Source organism: Chionomys nivalis, chromosome 4 (genome assembly GCF_950005125.1).
Source record: "Chionomys nivalis chromosome 4, mChiNiv1.1, whole genome shotgun sequence".
NCBI classification, from domain to species: Eukaryota; Metazoa; Chordata; class Mammalia; order Rodentia; family Cricetidae; genus Chionomys; species Chionomys nivalis.
The window spans coordinates 52808970-52830763 of record NC_080089.1 but is presented as its reverse complement, the minus strand read 5'-3'; the positions used below and the strand labels follow the sequence as shown (position 1 = coordinate 52830763).

At 44.9% G+C, this 21794-nt stretch overlaps 1 protein-coding gene across 1 annotated transcript; it reads right to left on the bottom strand.

Moving 5' to 3' along the window:
- Nucleotides 1–10006: 10006 nt before the first annotated feature.
- On the bottom strand, nucleotides 10007–14194 carry Sln (sarcolipin). Its single transcript, XM_057768921.1, has 2 exons — nucleotides 14130–14194; nucleotides 10007–10586 (listed from the first exon to the last, which is right to left on the bottom strand). The coding sequence occupies exon 2, from the start codon at nucleotides 10509–10511 to the stop codon at nucleotides 10416–10418; it is 96 nt and encodes a 31-aa protein (XP_057624904.1). The 5' UTR covers nucleotides 10512–10586; nucleotides 14130–14194; the 3' UTR covers nucleotides 10007–10415.
- Between the last annotated feature and the right edge of the window lie 7600 nt (nucleotides 14195–21794).

Below are 21794 nucleotides of genomic sequence, written 5' to 3'. Positions count from 1 at the left end.
GGCTACTGCACACCACTTTCCCCCTGAAGAACTAGCCCGCATTCTCATCCCCAGATGTGAGTGTCTGAAGGATCGGGCTTCTTCTGTTTTACCGCTCCACTGGAGATAAGAAGGGTATCGTTTTATTCTGAAGAACATACAGCCTCCTCTGCATCAACCAGGAGATATTAGAACAAACATATCTGGAACACTGAAAATATCAGCAAAAGATGAAAAAGAAAGATGAAGCCAAGTATAGCGATCTCTTAGGCAGACATGTATTTATTTCACTATACATGTCATTCTCTGCTCCGAGACTTGCGATGGCTCAGAGACTAACCGTCAATCATATTAAATGTCAAAGATGGGATCTTTCATAAGTGGCATTCAAAATGAACTGGTCCAAACTCGTTCTTAAAGTAAAGTTGTGTATGCTGTAATGTGCCGTGTATCTCAGATCAGCAGTCACTCACAAAGCATAGGGCTCTCTCACTCCCAGGTCAGGATTTATGGGAGCCACCACGTGACCAGATCAGTTCTACAAGTCCAGCCTTCCCCCTTTTCTCTGTGTTCTGAACAAGAGTCCTGTCACACAGATAGTGCGGGCTAGGGTGGGAGAAATGGTTTACAGGAAAGAGCTCTCTTTGTCACCGGCTTTCAACCATAGCTCTTCCATTCACAGAGAAACCACCTCTCCTCCCTTTGGTGGGTTTGTTATTGTGGCTGCTATTGATTTGCTGGTTTGTTTTGCTAATTGGTTGATATTTTTTTACAAGATTTCATGTATGTAGCTGAAAATAACCTTGAACGTCTGATTCCCTTGCCTCCGCCTCCGGTGGCCTGGGATTACTGGGGCAACCACACCTGGTTTATACAGTGCTGGGTTTCATTAAACCTGGTTCCATTCCTGCTAAGCAAGCACTCTATCGGCTGAGCTACATCCCCAGCCCCCAAAGAGAAATCTGAAAACGGATTGCAAGATATTAGAAGGCCTTATAATTCTGGATGATTGGAAGGTTCAAAGGGGACAAAGTCAAGATAAGACTAGCTTTAATGGTGAAGTTTCTGACACTGCCAGGAATCCTCTGACTCGCTAAGAGTTTGCCATTATGAAGACAGATTGGCCGGGGCCTGGCCGAATGTGTGGTGGGAATCCCTATATATGTCGTCACCATTGACCATTAAAGTAGCCTAGTTTTTTTCTCCAGCACCTTCTCAGGGCTGCACCAAAAAAACATAAAACATATGCAAGGCGGGGGTGGAAGGGGATTGACAACTGACATTCAGATCTGGGTCACAGGACTGACTGAAGCTTATAGGCACTGCGCCAGACCACAGTCACGTGGTGCAGACTCCATGTGCGCTGCTAAAGGAAATGCATTTTCGTCTCGCTTGCTCCAGGTGAAAATGACACAGTTCTGAATTTTAAAACACTGAGTTCGAAAGAGAAGGTTGTTCTGTGCTGTTTCTTTCTCCTCTGGTCTAATCCGGCTGTCAGGAAGAAGGTTGGGGGTCAGGAACCCTCGATGGCTCACAGGAGTGGGAACCAGGGTTTCACCCCAAAGCATGACTGTCCCTTCCTCAAACCTTGTAAGTGAAACAAGAAGAAACAAAATGCAGAGTTCAATCAGAGGGAGAGCAGTGTGGGAAGATTTATTCAAGCTTGATGTTCCCAGCGCTTTTAAAATCTGAGTGACAGTTCCTTCGTGTTCTCTGAGAATGTGTTGAAACATGCCTTTCATAGAGGCTAGCGGATTGCATAACTTTAGGTTTTAAGGTCTCGCTTTTGGCAGGAGGTTCTCTGCTGCTGTCACCCCCGCTGCTCAGTTGGCAGTGTACTAAATAAATCTGTTTTTTTTAAAAAAAAAATGCATTAACTTTTTTAGTGTATGAGCAGGTACACATACATTCCCGTGAGGAACATGTGGAGGCCAGAGTCCAGTGGGACATGTCTTCCTTGGTTTCTCTCCACCCGAACTCCTTGAAACAGAATCTCTCACTAAACCAGGAGCTCGCCAACTCGATTTGATGGCTGACCAGCAAGGCTCTGGGATCTGTCTACCTCTGCCTCTTACACTGCTCCCGAGTACTGGGCTGTAGGTCCTGCCTGCCGTGTTCAGCTTTTACATTGGTGCTGGGGACCAGAAGTCGAGTCCTCTTACCCACAAGTCATCTCTCCAGCCCACATTTTACTAATCACATCTATAGACACAGTCGGAGTTTTCTGGCTCGATGGCACGAGCTTGTTTGAGCTAGAATCTGCTGTGAGCGGAGTCTGGAGGGCCCCCGTGGACATTTCCAGACACTTGAGTCCCTCAACAAAGGTTTGTACAGAGATGAGTGAATAGTAGCAAAAGAAATAATTTATTAAGGGAGAAAGGCCCTTCCAAGGGTGGGAGAGAGGCTGGAGGAAGATCCAAGACCGAGTGTAGCTCTTTATAGGTCGTTTGCAGATCGCCCTCCTCCCATATTCGCATAGCGCCGACTTTTCCTCACACATGCTCTGTCGCTTGGTCCTGGTTGGGGTGGGGGCGTCCATTCTTTTTCTCTGCCTCTGCTTTCTTCCCTATGCTGATCAGAATGGCTCTCTCTGCCCTACTTCCCCTCCACAGCACCAGTAAGCCTGTGTGGGACTCACTAGGAAGCAAGGTTGAGGATACAGAGAGAGGTGGGAAAGACAAGAATATAAATTTGTAGTTCGTGGGGATGGGATTAAAAAAAAAAATCTGTGGTCCCTCAGACAAAGAGGTCATGTGCAAACATCTCAGGCCAACTGCTGACTGAGTCCAGGATAATAATTAGAAATGCAAGTCCCAAGGGCTGGTGTGTCAGGGTGCTGAAAATAACCGTCCTCAAACCTTAGGGAGTGAAAGGATCATTCAGGAAGCGGCTTTAAGAAGGATGCGGCAATCCAGACCCCAGTCTTGGAGAGTCCGTCCCGTGGGGCTGGGGCGGGTGCAGCAGTCTGTGGCTGAGCGAGGAGTCGCAATGCTGTTATTCACATAAGCCCTTGTGTCTGTGAGAACTGTTACCCTCTTCAGAGCAAAGGAACTGCAACCCACCTCTTTCCTCCGTTTAAAGAAATCGTCAACTCCTGCGAACTGTTTCATTATCATCTTTCCTAAAATAGCACTGAAGCCGCACAGCAGCAGAACCAGCACCTGTAGTGGGGTTTCTCCTGCGGAGATGAAAACAATGTCTAACCGCGGTGGACCGAAGAAAGGACCCCACCAAGTTCAGCCTGGGGGAGCGATGAGATTAATGGCGGTTGCTTCCAGGAGCACGGCTGACGCAAGGCAGTTGTAAGGAGTTGATACAGACTCCCTGGTCAGCAAGCAGGCAGGGAGAGGGACAGTGAGGAGGTAATAAAGACTGGAATTCCAAGATAGCCAGCTTCTTCCTCACTCTCTTGACCTGAGACAAAAGCGTGGCATCTTAAAACAAAGGCGTGTGGGCTTATTCTCCAGCCAATAGGCCTCTTGCTAATGGACTGACTTGGATTTGAAGGCTGGATCAGGGCGAATTACACAGTAGCGAAGGATGTGGTTCTAGGACCCTGTTCTCGGGAAACAGAAAACTATACAAGTTGGACGTGCTATGTGGCTGAGCGGCACAACAAAGTGTTTACCTGGAGGGCACGCTCATGTACACCACACCTTTGAGACTAGCGGACCGCAGTGAAGAAACCAAAGTAAACTCTGAACCATGTGCCTAATGGTGTGAGGGGCAGCCTTGATGGTTAGTTACTGGGGTCTCCCTTCTCCCTCACGCTCTCCCTTCCTCTCCTTCATTGTAAGGGAGGGGCCATCCTCAATAACTTCTAAGTCTGCTAATCTCTCACTACCTAATAGCCATGATTGGAAAGAGGTGACTACTTGGTCTCAGAACTGGATAGAACTAAATTTGCTTTTATGTTCTGGCTTTTAGAGTTAAGTACATATCTTTTCTGAGCATTCATCTCCTCAATTTTGAGATAAGAATCAAGATAAATGCTCCATTAACTCTAGGGACCCAGTATTGTGTATCTGTAATTCTGAGGTTCAGATGAGATGATCCCTTGAGTCCAGAGACCAGCCTAGACAATGCAGTGTCTCAAATAAATAAATAAATAAATAAATAATTTTTTTTAGTTACAAAGCAAGCTGGATATAGTAATCCCAGAATAAGGAAACTGAGGCAGGGAATCATGAGTTTGAAGCCAACTTGAGCTCCATAGTGAAACCCTGTCTTTAAAAAAAGTCCAAATGAGTAAAATTCAAATAAAAAACAAATATTTCACATGATAAAAAATGAGTAAATGAAACAGAACCCATGAGAGTTTTTTTAATAATTTATTTTATTTTATGAGCATTGGTGTGGAGGTGTCAGATCCCCTGGAATTTGAGCTACAGACAGTTCTGAACTGCCATGAGGGTGCTGGGAATTAGACCTGGGTCCTCTGCTGAGTCATCTCTCCAGCCGCTCCTGCAACAAGAGCTCTTAACACACAGTAGGCATCCAGCGAAGAGGTCCATGAAGTTTGACCCCAGCTACACACAGTTAAATAATGAAAATTTCTCATGTTGGTAGATGAACTTGAAAATATGCTCAACACATCACGCTTTGATGAGTAATTCATAAACACTGTCAACTTGTTCAGGGTGGTGGTAGGGAAAGATCAAAAGCAGCAAGTACCTTGAATATTTCATGAGGGCTCTAACAGCCTATGAGAAGGTTCTTTCAACTGGATAAAGTTTTTTTTTAATTTAGTTTTCTTATTCATGTAGTAGAACTTTTAGAACTAGACCAGTTTTTTCCCCCACATTCCTGCTTCTAAAAAATGTGGTAGTGAGCACAGACCATGTATTTAGTCATAGAAACATTGCCTATGTACCCCCAAAGCTTTTACTATCTGGCCAGGAAGTCATAATGTCTTCATCAGATACTGAGCTGGTGATGATGCTGGACCACTAGACACTAAAATTAAGCACAGAGAAGCACACACGGGAGAGACACAAACAAACCAGCACAATGTGCTAAGTGCTATGAGAATGTGGGCAGGAGGCCCGGAGAGAAAGGAATTATCTGGGGACAGTTTCCAGGAGGCACTAACACTTAATGGCATTCTTAGCAAGTGAGCAGGAGTGAGCCAGGAAAACTCTGGGACATTCAGACCATATGATAGCTCTGCAAGGTCGTGGCGAGAGGAGACAGAGGACACACTTGAAACTACAAATAGCCAGAAGTAGTGCAAATGAGAGCTGAGGAGAAGCAGATAAAGCAGGCAACCAAAAGATAGACCATAGATGGCCAGGGATCCACTAAGGCCATCTGTACAAAATGATGATGGTGGTGATGATAATTTTGGAACAAAAAAAAATGATCAAATGCCTAGAACAGTGAAAACATCATCAGAAGAAAACAAAGAGCAGAAGTAGCTGACTTTTGCCCTTGACTGCTTTATGGGGTTCCCTGGGCATTCCTCCCTGCTGAGGAAGGCTTTGAGGTATCATATTGGTAAGGCACAGACCATGGACTCAAGCGGTTCAAGGAGCTGTGTTCCAGTGATGCGAAAGGAAAAGTGGAGTCATAGGAGCTAATGAGCTTTAAAGAACAGCCTGTCGCCCTATGGGCTGCCTTCTAGACAGTAAGAAAACCGAGCAGGCGCCACCGTCTTCTGGCCACTTCTTGTACTCTAATCTGTGCGAGGGAAGCAAAACCAGATAGAGGTTTGTGTTCCAGTATCTTGGGGTCTTCTTAGAGTTGTGAGCCGGGACACTAATTGATCTGAATGCTTTAAGAAGGCAACTGTACCAGAGCCCCATTGAGAGGAGTTGGGGGCCAGAGACAGTGCTGAAGTTGTCAGATATGAATACAAGTACATGTTGTTCTGGTTTTGGGTTTGAGGGGACTGTTTGTTTTCTTGTTTTCTTGTTTGTTTGTTTGTTTGTTTGTTTGTTTGGATAACCTTGAACTCCTAGTGCCTCAGCCTCCCTGGTCCTGGGATTCCCGAAGCGTCTTTCTATTGCTTTGAAGAAAGAGGGAACATCATGACCAAAGGCAACTTGGGGAGGAAAGGATTTATTTCACTCACAGTTCCATGTAACAGTTCATCATCTGAAGCGATGAGGACAGGAGCTCAAACAGTACAGGAACCTGGAGTCAGGAGCTGATGTAGAAACCACAGAGGGGAGCTGCTTACTGCCTTGCTCATCAGGGCTCACTCAGCCTGCTTTCTTACAGCATCCAGCCCAGGGATGGAACCACCCACAATGGCCTGGGCCTTCCCCCCATCAATACCTAACCAAGAAAATGCCCTACAGGCTTGCCTACAGTCAGATCTTAGGGAGGTTAACCTTAACTGAGGTTCCCTCTTCCCAGATGACTTTAACTTGGTTCAAGTTGAGACAAAACTATTCAGCACAGGATGCATGCCATTATGCCCAGTTTGAGTATTTATTTCGGTATAAGAGAGTAAATTGGTGTTAATCTTGGTTGTCAACTTGATTGGGTTTAAATCAAATAAAAAGCACACCTCTGGGAGGGTCTGTTAGGATATTTCCTGGAAGAATTAGCTGAGCGGGAGGACTCTCCCACAGAGTAGGCTACATCTTCCAGAGTTGGCCCAGATATAGGGATGGCTGAAGGGCATGCAGTGCTGTTTCTTTGCCCCACTCTGTTCCTTGCTGGTAAGTGCATCTACTCTGCTGCTGCCACTGCTCTTGTCAGCCTTTGCCGGTACTGCCAGCTTTATCAGTCTTCTGACACAGAAGAAAGGTTCTTCAGCAATCCTCCAGGCCTTCAACGCCAAATTGAGACTGCCAAGGCATCTAGTTTGTTGAACTGTACAGCCACTGGGTTCTTTGCCTCTCTGGTGCACAGACAGCCATTGTTGGACAACCCAGACTGGGTCATGTGTGCCAACGCAACATATGCCTTTTGTAGTATTCATCCTGTCCATTATGCTCCTTTAGAACCTCAAACAATTTCAGTAGATAAAAAACGAGATGGTTCAAACATACACAATTTAGTGTGAGAATTGAAAATACTAGAAGTAAGCCAAGTAATGGTGGTGCTCGCCTTTATCCCAGAATTTGAGAGGCAGAGACAGGTGAATGTCTGTGAGTTCAAGGCTAGCCTGGTTTACAATGTTAGTTCCAGGATAACCAGGGCTACACGGAGAAACCCTGTCTTGAAAAACAAAACAAAAATAAATAAATAAATAAAATACCAGAAGCAAAATCTAACCAACACTGCAAGAGTCTTTTTTTTAATTCGATGGTTGCTTGGCATTATAATGTGAGCAACTCAACTCTGGGTAAAGTTGAGGTCTTGGCATCCCAGGATTTAGAACAGGAAGAAGAGAACATCGTACCACAGAGAACTGCTCAGTAGGTAAGGTTGTTAGTGAAGAGCATTGTCTGGCTGCTGTTACTAAATATGGACAGGCAGTTCAATGCCAGAGTCTACGCTCTATGTAAAACAGACATGATTCTAACAACTGTTGGTGGCAAAAGGTCCCTTCCTGTGGATGAGGGATACCAGGGGTAATCCAACTTGGTAGGAAAAGAGATGTGGTCAGATTCTGAGTTCTGTCTTTACGTGGTGTAACTGCTGCCAGTAGTGAGATCAGCAGATCTTTTCAGTTTCCAGAATTTGCCATGTTGTCTTTCTTTTTGATGTTCCTGTTGCCCAGAATCCCCTCCATACGATTATTCTCCTGCCTAATAACTATTACAGCATTCCAACTGCCCACTAATACACCTGTCTTCCCCCACTAAGCTCCATGAGGATGGTTTACCTGTCTTATTAACCATGTTATCTCCAGTGGTTAGTATGATGCTCAACACATAACAGTTGCAAAATAGGGATGTGAATGAGTGAATGAATGAGTGAATGAATGAATGAATGGGCAAACCAAAAAAAGAAAGATGTTAGAATGAGTTCAGATGGGCAGAAACTTTAGTCCGCATCTAGAAATCAGTTCTCTCTATTCTAGAGGAGAGCAAAGATCATGTTTGGGATAGCCACCCATTTTGAGGTCCTAGGACAAACACTGGGGGGCAGCAAAAGGTATTATGATGTTCAGAGTGCCCAAGGGACCAAGAAAACTCACACATAAAAAGAGACTTATAAGTGAGGTGGGAATTTAGCTCTAATGACTAAGACTCCTCCACGTGGAAGGCACTAGATGCTTTCCTAGCTCCACACTTGATAGTTAGGAAATGTCCCTTTCCCTGGGAAGGTGATTCATGACATGTCCTGAAAACCCATCCTGTACACTTAGGAATCTTCCTGTACGTCCCTGATATTAGTAGTTAGGGACAGAAAGAGGGTGGTGATCGGGAAGAGAAACCATACAGAGGTTTGCAACGTTACCTTTATCTAATCAAGCCAGAATGCTAAAGAACACGAGGATAAAACTTGAAGCATCATCAAACAGTTTGAAGGTCTCCAGTAAAGCTGTCTCCAGCAAAGATTAAGGTGATCCTGTTGTCTTTGTCTTCCGCCTCTAGCTTCAGCACCAGCTCCCCATTAGTGAGGTCTCCGAGCTTCAGTTTCCATGGCTGCTCGTGGTGTGATGCAAACATAGATCCTTGGACAGGCCTAGCATGCAGTGGACTCATCAAGTGCTCCCTGTCATAAGCACCCTGTGTGGCACCAGGATCCAGGCTTCAGGGAACGAGTCTGGGATCTGATGTCTGAAGAGTGTGTGTGTCACTCCTGGGCCTGTTCCTCCCTGTCCCACCACACATACCTGCTCAAACAGCCGTAGACCTTCGGAAGTGTTCTACAAGTAAAGGACATTCTGCTAACCATCTGCCAAGGGCCCTCCAGACCTCTGAGAATGTGTGCCACATGCTAACTCTTTAAAGACACACACATGTGTGTGTGAGCTAATTCCAAAATTAGAGCCAGGGTGTCAGGGACCATGTTTTGTTGGGAATCTCTCAAAGCGTAGTATATTTTGTTTGTTTGTTTGTTTGGTTGGTTGGTTGGTTGGTTGGTTTTGTTTTGTTTTGTTTTTTGAGGCAGGGTTTCTCTGTATAGCCCTAGCTTCCCTGGAACTCACTTTGTAGACCAGGCTGGCCTTGAACTCACAGAGGTCTGCATGCCTCTGCCTCTGCCTCCCTAGTGCTGGGATTAAAGGTGTGCGCCACCACTGTCCAGCACGCATATTAGTTCTTAAAGCCTTCATGCATTAGGATCATCTGGAATCCATCTTTCAAGAAACAACTCCCATATGCCCATCTGAGCCGCAGTTGGGTGGCTTTCAACTCTCAACTTCGGCTGCACTCTAAGGTCATCTGGATGATACTGTGCTTTCTGTTCAGGTTATGTTTGTTGTTTTGACTCAGGTTCTGTGTCAATAGCTTGAAAGATCTTCCCTGCTTTATTGATTTTCTTTGAATGCAGACGGGGATGAGAAGCAGGGTGCTTCTAACACATGAAGGCTAGAGAACAACCTCAGGCGTCATACCTCAGGTGCCCCCCATCTTTCACTAGAGGGCCCCTCATGGTGTGGAACTTTGTCAAGCAGGCTAGACTAGCCTGCCCGGAAATTTCCAGGATCTCTCTGGGCTGTTCTGCCTCTACCTCGCCATCCCTGCAATTACAAGCTAACACCACTATCCTGGGTTTTCACATGGCTACTGAGGGTCTGCACTCGGGCCCTTGAACTTACAAAGTAAGAACTTTCCCCACTGCACTCTCTCCTGAGCCCATTTCTGTGAAAGCTATGGAAAAGGCACAAGACCAGATGAATTCTGTGCTTTTAGTGGGCACTCTGGGCTCTGCCCCAAGATGCCAGCAGGCTGGACTCATTCTCCCTCTGGCCATAGGATTAGCAGAGGGAAGGTTTGAGAAGCAATGGGATCATTTGAAATGGGACACTCTGGCTTGTCTTGCTTTCTGATCCTAGGCAGCTGGAGCATCTTGGCTAATCTCAAATGCTAGAAATAATGTGCTATTTGTCACTTCAGTCCCAGCCAAGGGTCACGCAGATGCTAAAATAAATTCTAAAAGCCGTTTTCATGAGTGGCTTAACTTTATTGACATGAGAATTCATGGGACTGACAAAGACTTTCTCTTCCAGGTCTTCTGAAGCTTTGAGTCAGTTTGGTGGCAGACAGAGTGGGTTGGGGGGATGTGTGTTGGCACAGACCAGGGGCTTGTAGTTACTCTGCATCATCAGGAATCCGGTTTAATTTTAACCTGGTGGCCTGCATAGTGCATTTGCTAGGAAACAAGCCTAGGGCTCACTGGCTGACGAGCCTTTGGCAGCCCACAAGAACAGCATCTTTAGAAAGCACACAAGGGACCTAGTGCTGCGGTGTGTCAGGCATTGTGAGTGTGGGTCAGAGACACTGCAGTACCAAGAGTGACATCCCATGACAATAACAGCAGCAGAAGCTCAGGGCACACAGGCGTCACTCCCAGGAGCGCAGCATAGCCCCTCAGTATTGGTAGGACCTCACAAGAAGCCACATAAGAAGAACGGTGATCAGGACAACTGTGAAGTTGAGGAACAGCTCCTGGGTAGACCGCTCCATCTTCTGAGTTGCTGGGTGAGAACTCCAGGCAGACTTCTGAGAGCGCACCAAGGGCCTCCGGCTTAGCCTCGCTTCCTAACAAAGTAAGAGAGACAACACAGTAGATAAGGGAACATGCCTGGAAGCTGCCCAGCCTTCCTTCAGAGGAAAATGAAGTGTTGTGGAAGAGGAGAGCGTTTGTGATGACTTGCTCTATCCTAATCCCCAAACTTATACATTGACATCCTAGTCCCCAATACCTAAGAATGTGACTGTGTTTGGAGACAGGGTCTTCAAGATGTAATTAAGTTAATATGAGGCCACTGCCATAGGTAGCTTTAAACCTAGAGTCACCTGGGAAGAAGGACCTCAACTGACTAATTCCTCCCACGTTAGGAGGCTCTCAACTGCCGATAACTCTAGCTCTGGTGTGATCTGATGCCTTTGGCCTCCTTGGGCACCTACACCTATGTACACATACCCTCACACAAACATATACACATAATTGAAAATAATAAAAGTAAACATTAAATAATAAAAATAAATCTTAAAAAAAAGAAACAGAAAGGTAGTTGAGCAAGCCAGAGGAAGCAAATCAGTTATCGGTGTTCCTGCATGGTCTCTGCATCAGTTTCTGCCTCTGAGTTCCTGCCATGAGTGACTGCCATGGCTTTCCTTCCAGATGGACTATACCTATGAGCTGAAAAAATACCCTTCCACCTTAAATTGCTTCTGGTCAGTGTTTTACCACAGAAAGAGAAGCAAACTAGATCAGTTACTAGTGAGCCCTAGTTCAACATGATCAGTGTCTAAAGAAAAGAAATTAGAACACAGACCTTATAGAGAAAAGACACTGTGAAAACACAGAAATGATGGCCACTCTCAGTCCAAAGGAAAAGAAAAAGCCTTAAAGGAACCAGCGTTGCTGATGCCCTGGTCTCCAACATCTGACCCCAGACTTCATTTAAAGTTAAGAGGCCACTCCTCTCTGAGGCCCCAGCCTGGCAGCTCACCTTGAAGATTTTGGACTTACCAACCTTCACAATGATATGAGCCAATTTCTCAAATACACACACACACACACACACACGCATACAGAGAGATTGGAGGAAGAGAAAGAGTTAACTGTGTTTCTCTGAAGAGCATGGATGTATAGAGACAGCCTAGTTTCTCTTCCTGCTGTCATCCCAAGACCAATGTTTTTAACCTGTATTAATCGCATTGTTTTGGGTAGGAAATAAAATATTACATTTTTCTCTCTTCATCTTCAGCATGTCTGTACGCACATGTTAACTTTGCTATTTGGAGTATCTCAAGCAGGGACACCAAAACAGAAAAAAAAAAAAATATATATATATATATATATATATATATATATATAGTTTAGCGTTGCTCTTTCTTTGGATCACATTTAGGAGTAGGATAACATCATCCTTCTGATTTAAAGCTGCCCTAGGTCTTCATCCAACCCTGGTGAAAGGGATAAAGCAATTCCAACAGCTGCATGGCTTCACACAAGCCTGCCCTGGCGTGCAGCCTGCAGGGGTCAACAGAAGTCCCTCGCACAGCAGGCACTCAGTCCAAAGAGCAAGTGTTAGCCCCGTGAGCATTTCTGTCTCAACAAGGGCTTGTGCCAGCTATTTTTAGTCAAGCTCAGGATGTGCCTAGACTGTAAACATTTCAGAAGGCCGAGATGGTATCTTCAACGTGCATACAGATTGGACGTGCAGGAAAGTATACTCCAAGTCTGTAGGCAACGCTGTCAAGCAGATTATTAATTTTGGTAAAGTAACGAAACTGATGCTTGGTTTATATGATCAAAACAAAATTTAGAATTTACGTATTTTAGATAATTTAAGTAGATATTATTATCGTAGGACAAAATTCTATCATGGAAGGGAAAAATTAGATGGAAAGGCTTGCAAAAGATCAAAGCTCAAGGGGCCAAAGCTTTGTAGCAAACTTTTGGCCTGACTGAACTACCTGTAATTGTTATATTGTTGTATCATCAATGTACCAAATTATTAACTGCATAGATACTAGCAGAATAATCAACTTTTATTACATTTTGATAGTATAATATACAGGTTCACACTATATTATGCCAGTGAATGAATTATAGGATCTCATTTTAAAATGTAGCCAATGACATTTTCTTTAAATTCCTAATTTTTATTACATTTCTTTATGTCTGTATTTGGGACAGATACACATGTGTGTCACAGTACACATGCAGAAGTCAGAGGACAACTTTAGAGAGTTGATTCTCTCTTTCCACTTAGGGAACTTGGGGTTGAACTCACATTATCGACCTGGGCAACAAGTGCTTTTATATGTTGAGCCATCTTGCCAGCCCCTCCCCCTTTCCGTTCTTATCCCTATTTCAACCCCTAGCATGATGTAAACTGTCAGTCGTGAGTGAAAATCTTCACGCACAGTTCCCTGGAGCAGAGAAGAAGCAGAAGAAAATGAGGGGTAACAGAGGAGAACAGAATGTCTGTGAGTGTTCAGTGAAGCAGGGGAGAGAGAGGGAAGCATGTTAGATGAAGATCTTACAGCAAGGAAATCCCGAATATGGCCCCTGGAAAGAACTGGTCGCCAGCCGTAGAACAGATGTGACTTGCGGTATTCACATACGTCTGAATGTTATGGAGTAAAGAAAATCCGTGACATACCCAAGCTACACAGTGCAAGATGGATGGATCTCACAACATAGCAGTAGGAGGAAAGGAGGGTTTACAAGAATATCAGAGAATGTGACTCCATTTACCCAAAGTCAAGAGCAGGGAGCTTAATGGTGTTGCTTAGGGACACAGACACAGGCTGCAAAGCTTCAGAACAGAGGACAGACAAGCTCCACACTGGGGACAGAGGCAGAAGGGGAATGATGACAATGGACTTCTGGGGTTCTGCCAGTAATCTGTGTCTTGGTAAGTGATAGCTATATTCCTGTTTCTTAAAATTCATTTTTTAACTTCTTGCATCTTTTGCACTCTTTGCATTCTTTCCAGCCTCTCTGAATTGAGTGAACACACACTTCTCTTTCCTGTGGCTTAACCTTTGCTACTTCTTGTACTTTGATGGCAACCTTATATATTTGTTGTTTTGTGTATTTTTAAATAAAAAAAAACACCAATCCAATGAACTCCCAATGGGTACAATTCTATCAAGGTGTACGACCGCTGAAGTCTGGGTCTTTCCTTCACACACATCCAGACTCTTTAGAGGAATGAGAAAGTTAGGCAGCTATCCAATCGCCACTGTACTATTTTTTCCCCAGTGAGCCCACCCAAGATCTTTGGCTTCCTTTTATGCCTTCTCTAGGAGCCAAAATGGTTGTCCCATGTATGAACCTAACAAACCAGAAGAAAACTGTACAAGAAGCTTGACATTGGTTTTCTTCTGTGATGTTGGAACAATATAAAATTAGAAAAGGAGAAAATGCATATCAGAGAAAAACAGGATATTCACTTCACAGCTTAAGAAACGCCCTATATTATGATTACCTGTTCCATTGGTAAATGTACTCATCAGTTAACATTTTTACTTGAAAATTACAGAGAGAGAGAGAGAGAGAGAGAGAGAGAGAGAGAGAGAGAGAGAGAGAGAGATTGCTAAGTATAAAAATCCTTCTGTTACCTGAAGAGGGACCAGGACACACCCAGGGTGCTGTAGACTTCTCTTCTCTCTCCCCAACTCCAGCTGTCTTCACTGCTGTCTGAGCTCCTGGACTCTGGGCAGGGCCTAAAGTAGTCTGAGGGAAGTGGCAATCACCGTGATGTCACTGGTGAAACATCTCAAAGAGACAAGCTCCGGAGGTTCCAGCCTGTTGGTGTTCAGGGGGACATGGCAATACGGTGAGGTGACTAAGGCTTTGCTCCCTTGGCTGCCGATTTGAATTAACAATGTAGGTTTGTGAGAACTCTTGTTCCCAGCTCACTTTTGGTGCAATGCTGTGGGATTTAGATTCACCTTTTACCACTTTATAAAGGTCTTCACTACATTTGAAGAGATGCAAGAGCCATAGAGCGTTTTGAACAAATTGCTGCGTGGAACTGACTTCACTACTCAACGCGTGATGCTATGAAAACGTGATTTCATTTCATCTCCCATTACCTTTGGCTGCTTGAAGCATGAGGCACTCTCTGCCTTGCACCCACACTCCCCACACCGCCCTCCAGAATTCCACACATTCTCCTTCAAAACTGACTTTTGTTCTAGCGATGGAAGCTAGCCCCTGCCCCCACCCCATCACCGGCTACACTGAACTTTCCCGCGAAGCCATGAGCAGAGAGCTTGCATGTTCAGCTGGTTTCTCCCTCAACAGCCGTGGAAGCCACAGCTTGTATCTGTGTTAGCTCAACTAGCACAGCAGTGAAACAGACAGCAAAACGCAATGGTTGGGCTAACTGGGGGTGGGAAGTAGACCTGCTCAAAACTTGTGAGAATGAGAGTTCTAGACTAGACAGAAATACCTAGAATATATCCTTTTTGCTTCCCTTCTGCTGTGGATATTTTTCCTGCATGTAAGTGTGTGGCAAGTGTCCTGGGAGGCTGGAAGAGGTCCAGTCCCAGACTGTTGTGAGACACCACGAGGGTACTGGGACTTGAACCCGAGACCAGCGGTAGAACATCCAGTGGTCTTAACCAGTGAGCCATCTCACCAGCCCAGAGAGTAGATCTTAAGGGAAAAGAATGACACCGTTTTCAACCACAGACACTGACCCAAACCAGACAAGGATGAGCGTGTAACAAATCAGATGTTGGGAGGTAAGAGGAGCCTCTAATGTGTTTAAATGGACTTAGAAATCATTAATTAAGAAATTTACACATGATTCCAGTAATTGTGCTGCTCAGCAAATGCTGTCCTTAAAGACAATACATAAATCTCCCCTGGCAGTTCCCAGTTCGGGCAATAAAAAGAAGGCGTTCCCCGAAGGCAGCAGCACACTCGGCTCCTTGCATACCTGTCATGGTCAAGTCTTTCTCAGCACCCCCACCTCCCCAGAGGAACCAACAGAAGGATTTTCCATTCCATTTTCTCGTTTCAACATAAGCCCATCGCAGGGTAATCTAATTACAACATTCTGTCGCCACTTGTCTTGTAAAACGATAGCTTGCTGAAGTGACAGATCGAGAATATTAATTATAGCACAATCGAACGTTGGCTGTTATCTGTTGCCATCTGGCAAGCCCTGCAACCGCAGTCAGATTTCTGCCTTTTACCTCCTCCCAGCTCCTGCCAGATTGTTTCAAACGCTAGGGAGTCTTGTCTTGGTCACCAAGCCGCAGCTGTCCCTTTTCTATCCACTCAAAAATTATTATTTGTCCACTTAAAAAAACCAACACTTTCAAGGTAGCCTTTGTAAGAACATATAAATGTATAAGAAATTTAAATTCCCACTCATGTGGGCCTGGCAGTGGGTAAAAGCACTTCCTTCCAAGCCTGGCGGCCTGAGTTCAGTCCCCAGGGTCCACATGGTTGAAGGATAGACCAGCTCCCATGTGCCCACACACAAATTCACACATATATTTTTAAAAATAATAAATGCTTCTAATCCCAGCTCTTGGGAGGCAGAGGGAGGCAGAGGCAGGCAGAGGCGAGCCTGGTACACATAGTGAGCTCCAGAACAGCTAGGACTACACAGAGAAACCCTGTCTTAAAAATAATAATAATATAATTAAAATATAAATGTAAAATAATTTTAAGAAAAAATAGCATTAATGTCACTATAGGTAAAAACCAATGCACTCGTGCTATGAACCTTCCTTCATGATACTGACTCTATGGCTCATTGGCATTCCTCACTTATCAACTTCCTAGACAAATGCCGTTCCGCCTGTCAGCAGCAGGACAGAACTAAACAGTCTTTGACACTGTGTCTATGCCTCCTAATCTACAGTTTAGTCAAGGGCCAGCAATGTCACGGACTCTTGATGGCCCTGAAGCTGTTAGTGTTTATCTGCCGCACCATTACCGCTCGCCTGTTCATGGATAAAATACCATGTACTTTGGGGTTCAGCCCTGAGCTCTTGTGCTCGGTTAGCTGTTAAGTTAGTTGGTTTTATTTACTTCCCACTTCCATCGAGATTTTTGGAAAATGAAGAAAGGCATCAGCCCTGCAATGCTGCAAGACCATTCATTGTGGGGAGATGCGCCAAGGCCTTCTTGAATGGCAATGAGCTCCTTGCACATCGCAGGGGTGAGCACTGCCATCTTGCGCCTACTCGCTCACCATCGCCTTATCCTCTCCGGCTGTTCCTGAAGCCGCTGAGGAAGAGAGCAGTAGCCTTCCGGGGCACCCTGACCCTAACGCATAAAGACAAGCCCAGAGAAGGCAGAAACCTTCTTCTCAAAGCTCCTCTGAGTGTCTGCTGCCATGATCATCCTGTAAGACCTACTCTTTAGGCACAGGGATGCCCAGATTGTGAAGATGCTTGAATGCACACATTCAGGGTCTGCACAGAACTGTCAACTCAAACAGGAAGTCTAAGCCTCCTCAGGGGAACCCTGTCATAAGGGATGGTGCAGGGCAGTAGAAAGTGGAGTCACAAAATCCTGTACCCACATCCTGAATTTTCTACTCACTAAGTAACATTAGGAAAATAACCCTCAGGGTCAGCAAGATGGCTCCGTGCATAAGGTTGCTTGGTGACAATCCCTAGGACCCACAAGGTTGTAAGAAAGAACCAACTCACACAAGTTGTCCTCTGACCTCCACATGCACTCCATCTTACTTGCGTAAATAAATGTAATAAAACTATTTTTAATTCTAGTTTAAAATGTGTATGCATGCAGAATCCACTTGACAAGTTGTATAAAATCACCAGCTTTCTTCTCTGCATGAGCAAGAATTAATGCTATTCCACCGCGTGTAAAAGGAGCACGGAGACACACCTGCCTGTCTTTAAGTTAAGAGGGTATCCGTAATTGAAAACAGTCAAGCAGTGACAGGGAACCCCTTTCTCTAGCTCCGGCACAAAACTTGTCCTTTTACTTACAACCAACAGAGAACAGGCTGTCGGGTAGTATGTGTGAGGGCTAATCTCTATTGCCAACTGGCCTGTGTTTGAAATCACTAGGAGCTACCTGACTGGGGTATCTGTAAGCATGTTTCGAGAGAGATCTGACTGGGAAGGAAAGACCCACCCAGAGTGAAGGTGGTACCATCCCATGGACTGGGGATCCAGAGTTAATAGAAAGGAAGAAGCCACATGAACATTGGTCTTTCTGCTTCCTGACCAGGGAATCGACGTGACCAGCTGCCTCCCACTCCCTATAGCTAGCTCCTCAGACAGTTTCCGCTAGGGCAAAACCGGGAAAATACCCTGCTAAGGGCCAACATCACTATCCTGCTATCACTGCTGAGAATGTACAGCTGGTACCGAGTGAACAGTACTGCATACAAGACATTGGTCTAAACATAAATCACAATACTAATAGGGCCAATGCCCCAGAGAGAAGAGAGTTAAGAAAGGGTTACTTGCAATAACCCAATAAATTATGGAATCATAAGTGTTTATCAACAGACAAATAGTTACAGAAGATTGGCTACCTTGCACCATGGAAGACTACTCAGCCTTCAAAAAGACCTAGGGAGCCCTGTCAGCTGTGACAACATGGAAAAACGGGAGAACATTGTGCTAAGGAAGTAAGCTGAGCAGAGAGAAACAAGAATGTATGCTGACTATAATTGAAACTGAGCCAGTCCCGCACAAATGAATTCATAAAGCAGAGTGGAGTAGTGAGTACAGAGGCTCCGAGAAGTGGGAGATGGTGGCTAGAGGAGACAGAGGGAATAGGTGCTGTACCCTGAGTGTTTGAGATCTACTCTGGAGCATGATGGACAGTGAGAACAAGATACGCAAAACTCCTTTGAGTGTGTTAGGGTTTTCGAGAGAAACAGAACCAATTATACACATAAGTTCATCTATATAAATATAGATATTATACAAAGAAATGCACCTGCTTGTGCCAGCTGCCTAGAAGCCTCCCAATAACTGGATGATGATGGGTTCACATCAGAAGGCTGAAGAAGATGAAGAAGCTGCGGTGAGAACAGCAGCGATGCCCACACGTACGCAGGAAGAGCAGAAGCTGCACACGTGTGTGCGCTACCTTCCTTGTCTGTACCACTCACCTTTAGAACAGACCGTCTCCCGTGTCACTATCTGCCCATCACTCCTCTCGGACATGCCCTCCACAGAAACACCCAAAGGTGTCATCCACCAATCCTAGACATTTCTCAGCCTAAGCAAGGCAGCAACCAGGACCAACCACCACAGAGAGGAAGTTTCAAGTGCTCTCCCTACAAAAAGCACTTTTCAGAGCCACGTATAATGATGTACACCTTTAGTCCCAGCACTTGGAAGGCAAAAACAGACAGATTTCTGAGTTCAAGGCCAGCCTGGTCTACAGAGTGAAGTTCTAGGGCTACACAGAGAAACCCTGTCTTGAAAAAAACAACAAAATATTTTTTCAGTGATGGATATGTTCATCAGCTTGGTATAATTATTCTACCCTGTATCTTGATATCATTTTGCACCCTATAAAAATATGCAATAAGACATTGTCAGTTTACAATAAAACTTTTAAAAATTGAAGAGAGAAAAGTTCAAAGTCAGGGATGGTGGCATGTGCCTGTAATCCCAGCATTAGTGGGGTGGAGGAAGGAGGAGCTGGAGTTCAAGGCTAAAACTCTGATACATAGTGGTTGTGAAGCCAACCTGAAGTATATACAATCCTGTCTCAAAATCTCGAAAGATAAAAGAGACAAAGAGATGGGAGAGAGGGAGAAGTGGGAGGAAAGGAGCAGGGGGCAGTGCTGGATGGAGAAAGAGCTATAGCAACAGCTCTAGAATGCTCTACCCTTCAACATTTAGCCTCAACAGTGTGCAACATTGACTCGGAGAGACAGTCCCTATATGTGTGTGTCATCTTGCAGACCTCAGGGTATCCACAGACCCAGCAATGTAATATCCTTTCATTGACGTGTCTTGGCACCTGGCAGAAGCAACAATACTTACCAACACTCATCTGAAGTTCATACAAATCCAAGATCAGACAGCCACTGAGAGAGGCCAAAGTTAAGAACAGGACCAGCAGCGCTAGCTCGTGAGCACATGTGAGTTCTGGAACTATGGGGAACATTCTAGGGATGGGATCTTGCATAAGGGGTGAAAGCAAGAGGCAGAAAATGATGTGTGAATCTTCTTTATGACAACCTGAGTCAGTGAGGTTACACCAATTAACATCATTTGCTAGAACCAATTAAATTTCTTTTCTCTAGAACAAGTATATTTTTGCTCCTTAATAAGATTATGTAAACAGATGACTTTCTCTTAGCACACTGAACAGCTTCTTGGGAGTAAAAAGCAGCCAAAATGTGTTTACTACTAAGCTAATACCATCTGCCCGCCAAACTTTCCTGGATTTCAGATTGGCTTTGTTCTTTTTCTCATGGAAAGTGAGAATTCAACAGGACTTTGATGTGCTGTTATTGGACAGTTCTGGGAGGTTCTAGCCAGATACGCCTACTGGAAATATCCTGTTGTTTATTGAATTTAATCCACAAAATTTTACAGATTCTGAGAATCTGCCAGTGCTAACAACACAATTGCAGGTTCAGCAAGAATGGTGGGGACCAGACAAACTCATTTGTTACTGTGAAAGAGTTCATTTGGCTTCAGCCTTTAGCTGGTAAGGCTAAGATAACACTCGCCGTGGGTCGTGAAAAATCTCTGTTCCCTGAAGGGAAGAAGAAACCAAATCACTCATTTGCAAAGCTGCAGAAGAAAGGTCTCAGGATACAAGCTACAGGCCACATTTCCTTTTGGCTTAGGGGTAGGTCGTCTCAGAGCAACAGGACACACGCCCAACAAGTCAGAGAATAACCTAACTTTCTACACCTTCACAGTAAGAGCAAACATGGAATTGCTGCCAGCTACTAATATTAAATTAATATTAACTAACAAGAATTCGGGGACTATATCCCAGAGAGTTGGGTCAGACATACTCTAGCTTGCATTGCACTGATTCTTGTCTCCTTCAGCCATTGTCAAGCAGAATCTACCAATAAACACACACATACACACACACCACTAATCGCATCTATGCTGTCATGGGAGCTCACTGTGTTAACAAACATCAAATCAGCTAATGTTATCTTCCTCTTTTCCTAGTCTGTTTCTCATTTGCTAGATCTTACAGCATTTTGCAGGCACGTGAAATCACTCTTCTACCCTTCCCACTAAAGACCAATGTGCACTCCAAACCACCCCACTGTACCCTCTGTGGACAGATAGATCAGTCTGTCAAACTCCTCCTTCATTTGCTTTGGGTATAACCTAAGCCTACAAAGTGCCCTTCCTCAAGCACCACCTTTGATGGGCCCTGCAGCTTTGGAAGAGTGGAGTTATCAAAGTTACCATTACTTCTGGACACACTGCGGGGTGGGAGTGCGAAAACACGGCTCTCTCCATGGCCGCACCCTATGGAGCAGTATTGCGTTAGTCAGGTTCTATAGGAGTTTGAAGGGATTTATTATGGGAGTTGCTTCCAATGACTCTAGAGACCAAGATATCTCACAATTTGCCATCTATGAGCTGGAGAACAAGGTAAGCTGGACGTGTGATTCTGACTGTGTTAGAAGGCCTGAGAACAAAAGAAGCCTAAGTCCCAGAACCTGAGCCCAAGGATTAGAAAGTTCAGAGACAGGAGAGGACAGGAACCCCTCCCCCACCCTCCTGTTCTACTCAGAACCCCTATGGGCTGACAAAGGCCATGTAAGCTGGTGAGGGCAATCAGTTTTTTAAGGTTTATTTTATTTATTATGTATATACAGTGTTTTGTCTGCATGTTCGTTTGCAGGCCAGAAGAGAGCAAAAGATCTCATTATAGATGGTTGTGAGCTACCATGTGGTTGCTGGGAATTGAACTCAGGACCTCTGGAAGAGCAGTCAATGTTCTTAACCTCTGAGCCATCTCTCCAGTCTGAGAACAATCTTACTCGTTCACCATGTCACATGGCTCAGAACCTCATCTCTTCATACTGCCCATGCTGCTTCTGCTTCTACCACCTCTCCTGGCGTCTCCTGAGCAACTATATTCCTCCTCCTCCTCCTCCTCCTCCTCTTCTTCTTCTTCTTTCTCTCTCTCTCTCTCTCTCTCTCTCTCTCTCTCTCTCTCTCTCTCTCTCTCTCTCTCTCTTCCTCCCTCCCTCTCTCCCTCCCTCTCTCCCTAGAAGTCCTGCCTATACCTCCTGCCTAGTTATTGTCTCTTCAGCTCTTTGTTAAACCAATCAC

Bases quoted from the DNA above. Each gene is read 5' to 3' on its own strand.
- Sln (XM_057768921.1), bottom strand. From the start codon at position 10,511: ATGGAGCGGTCTACCCAGGAGCTGTTCCTCAACTTCACAGTTGTCCTG.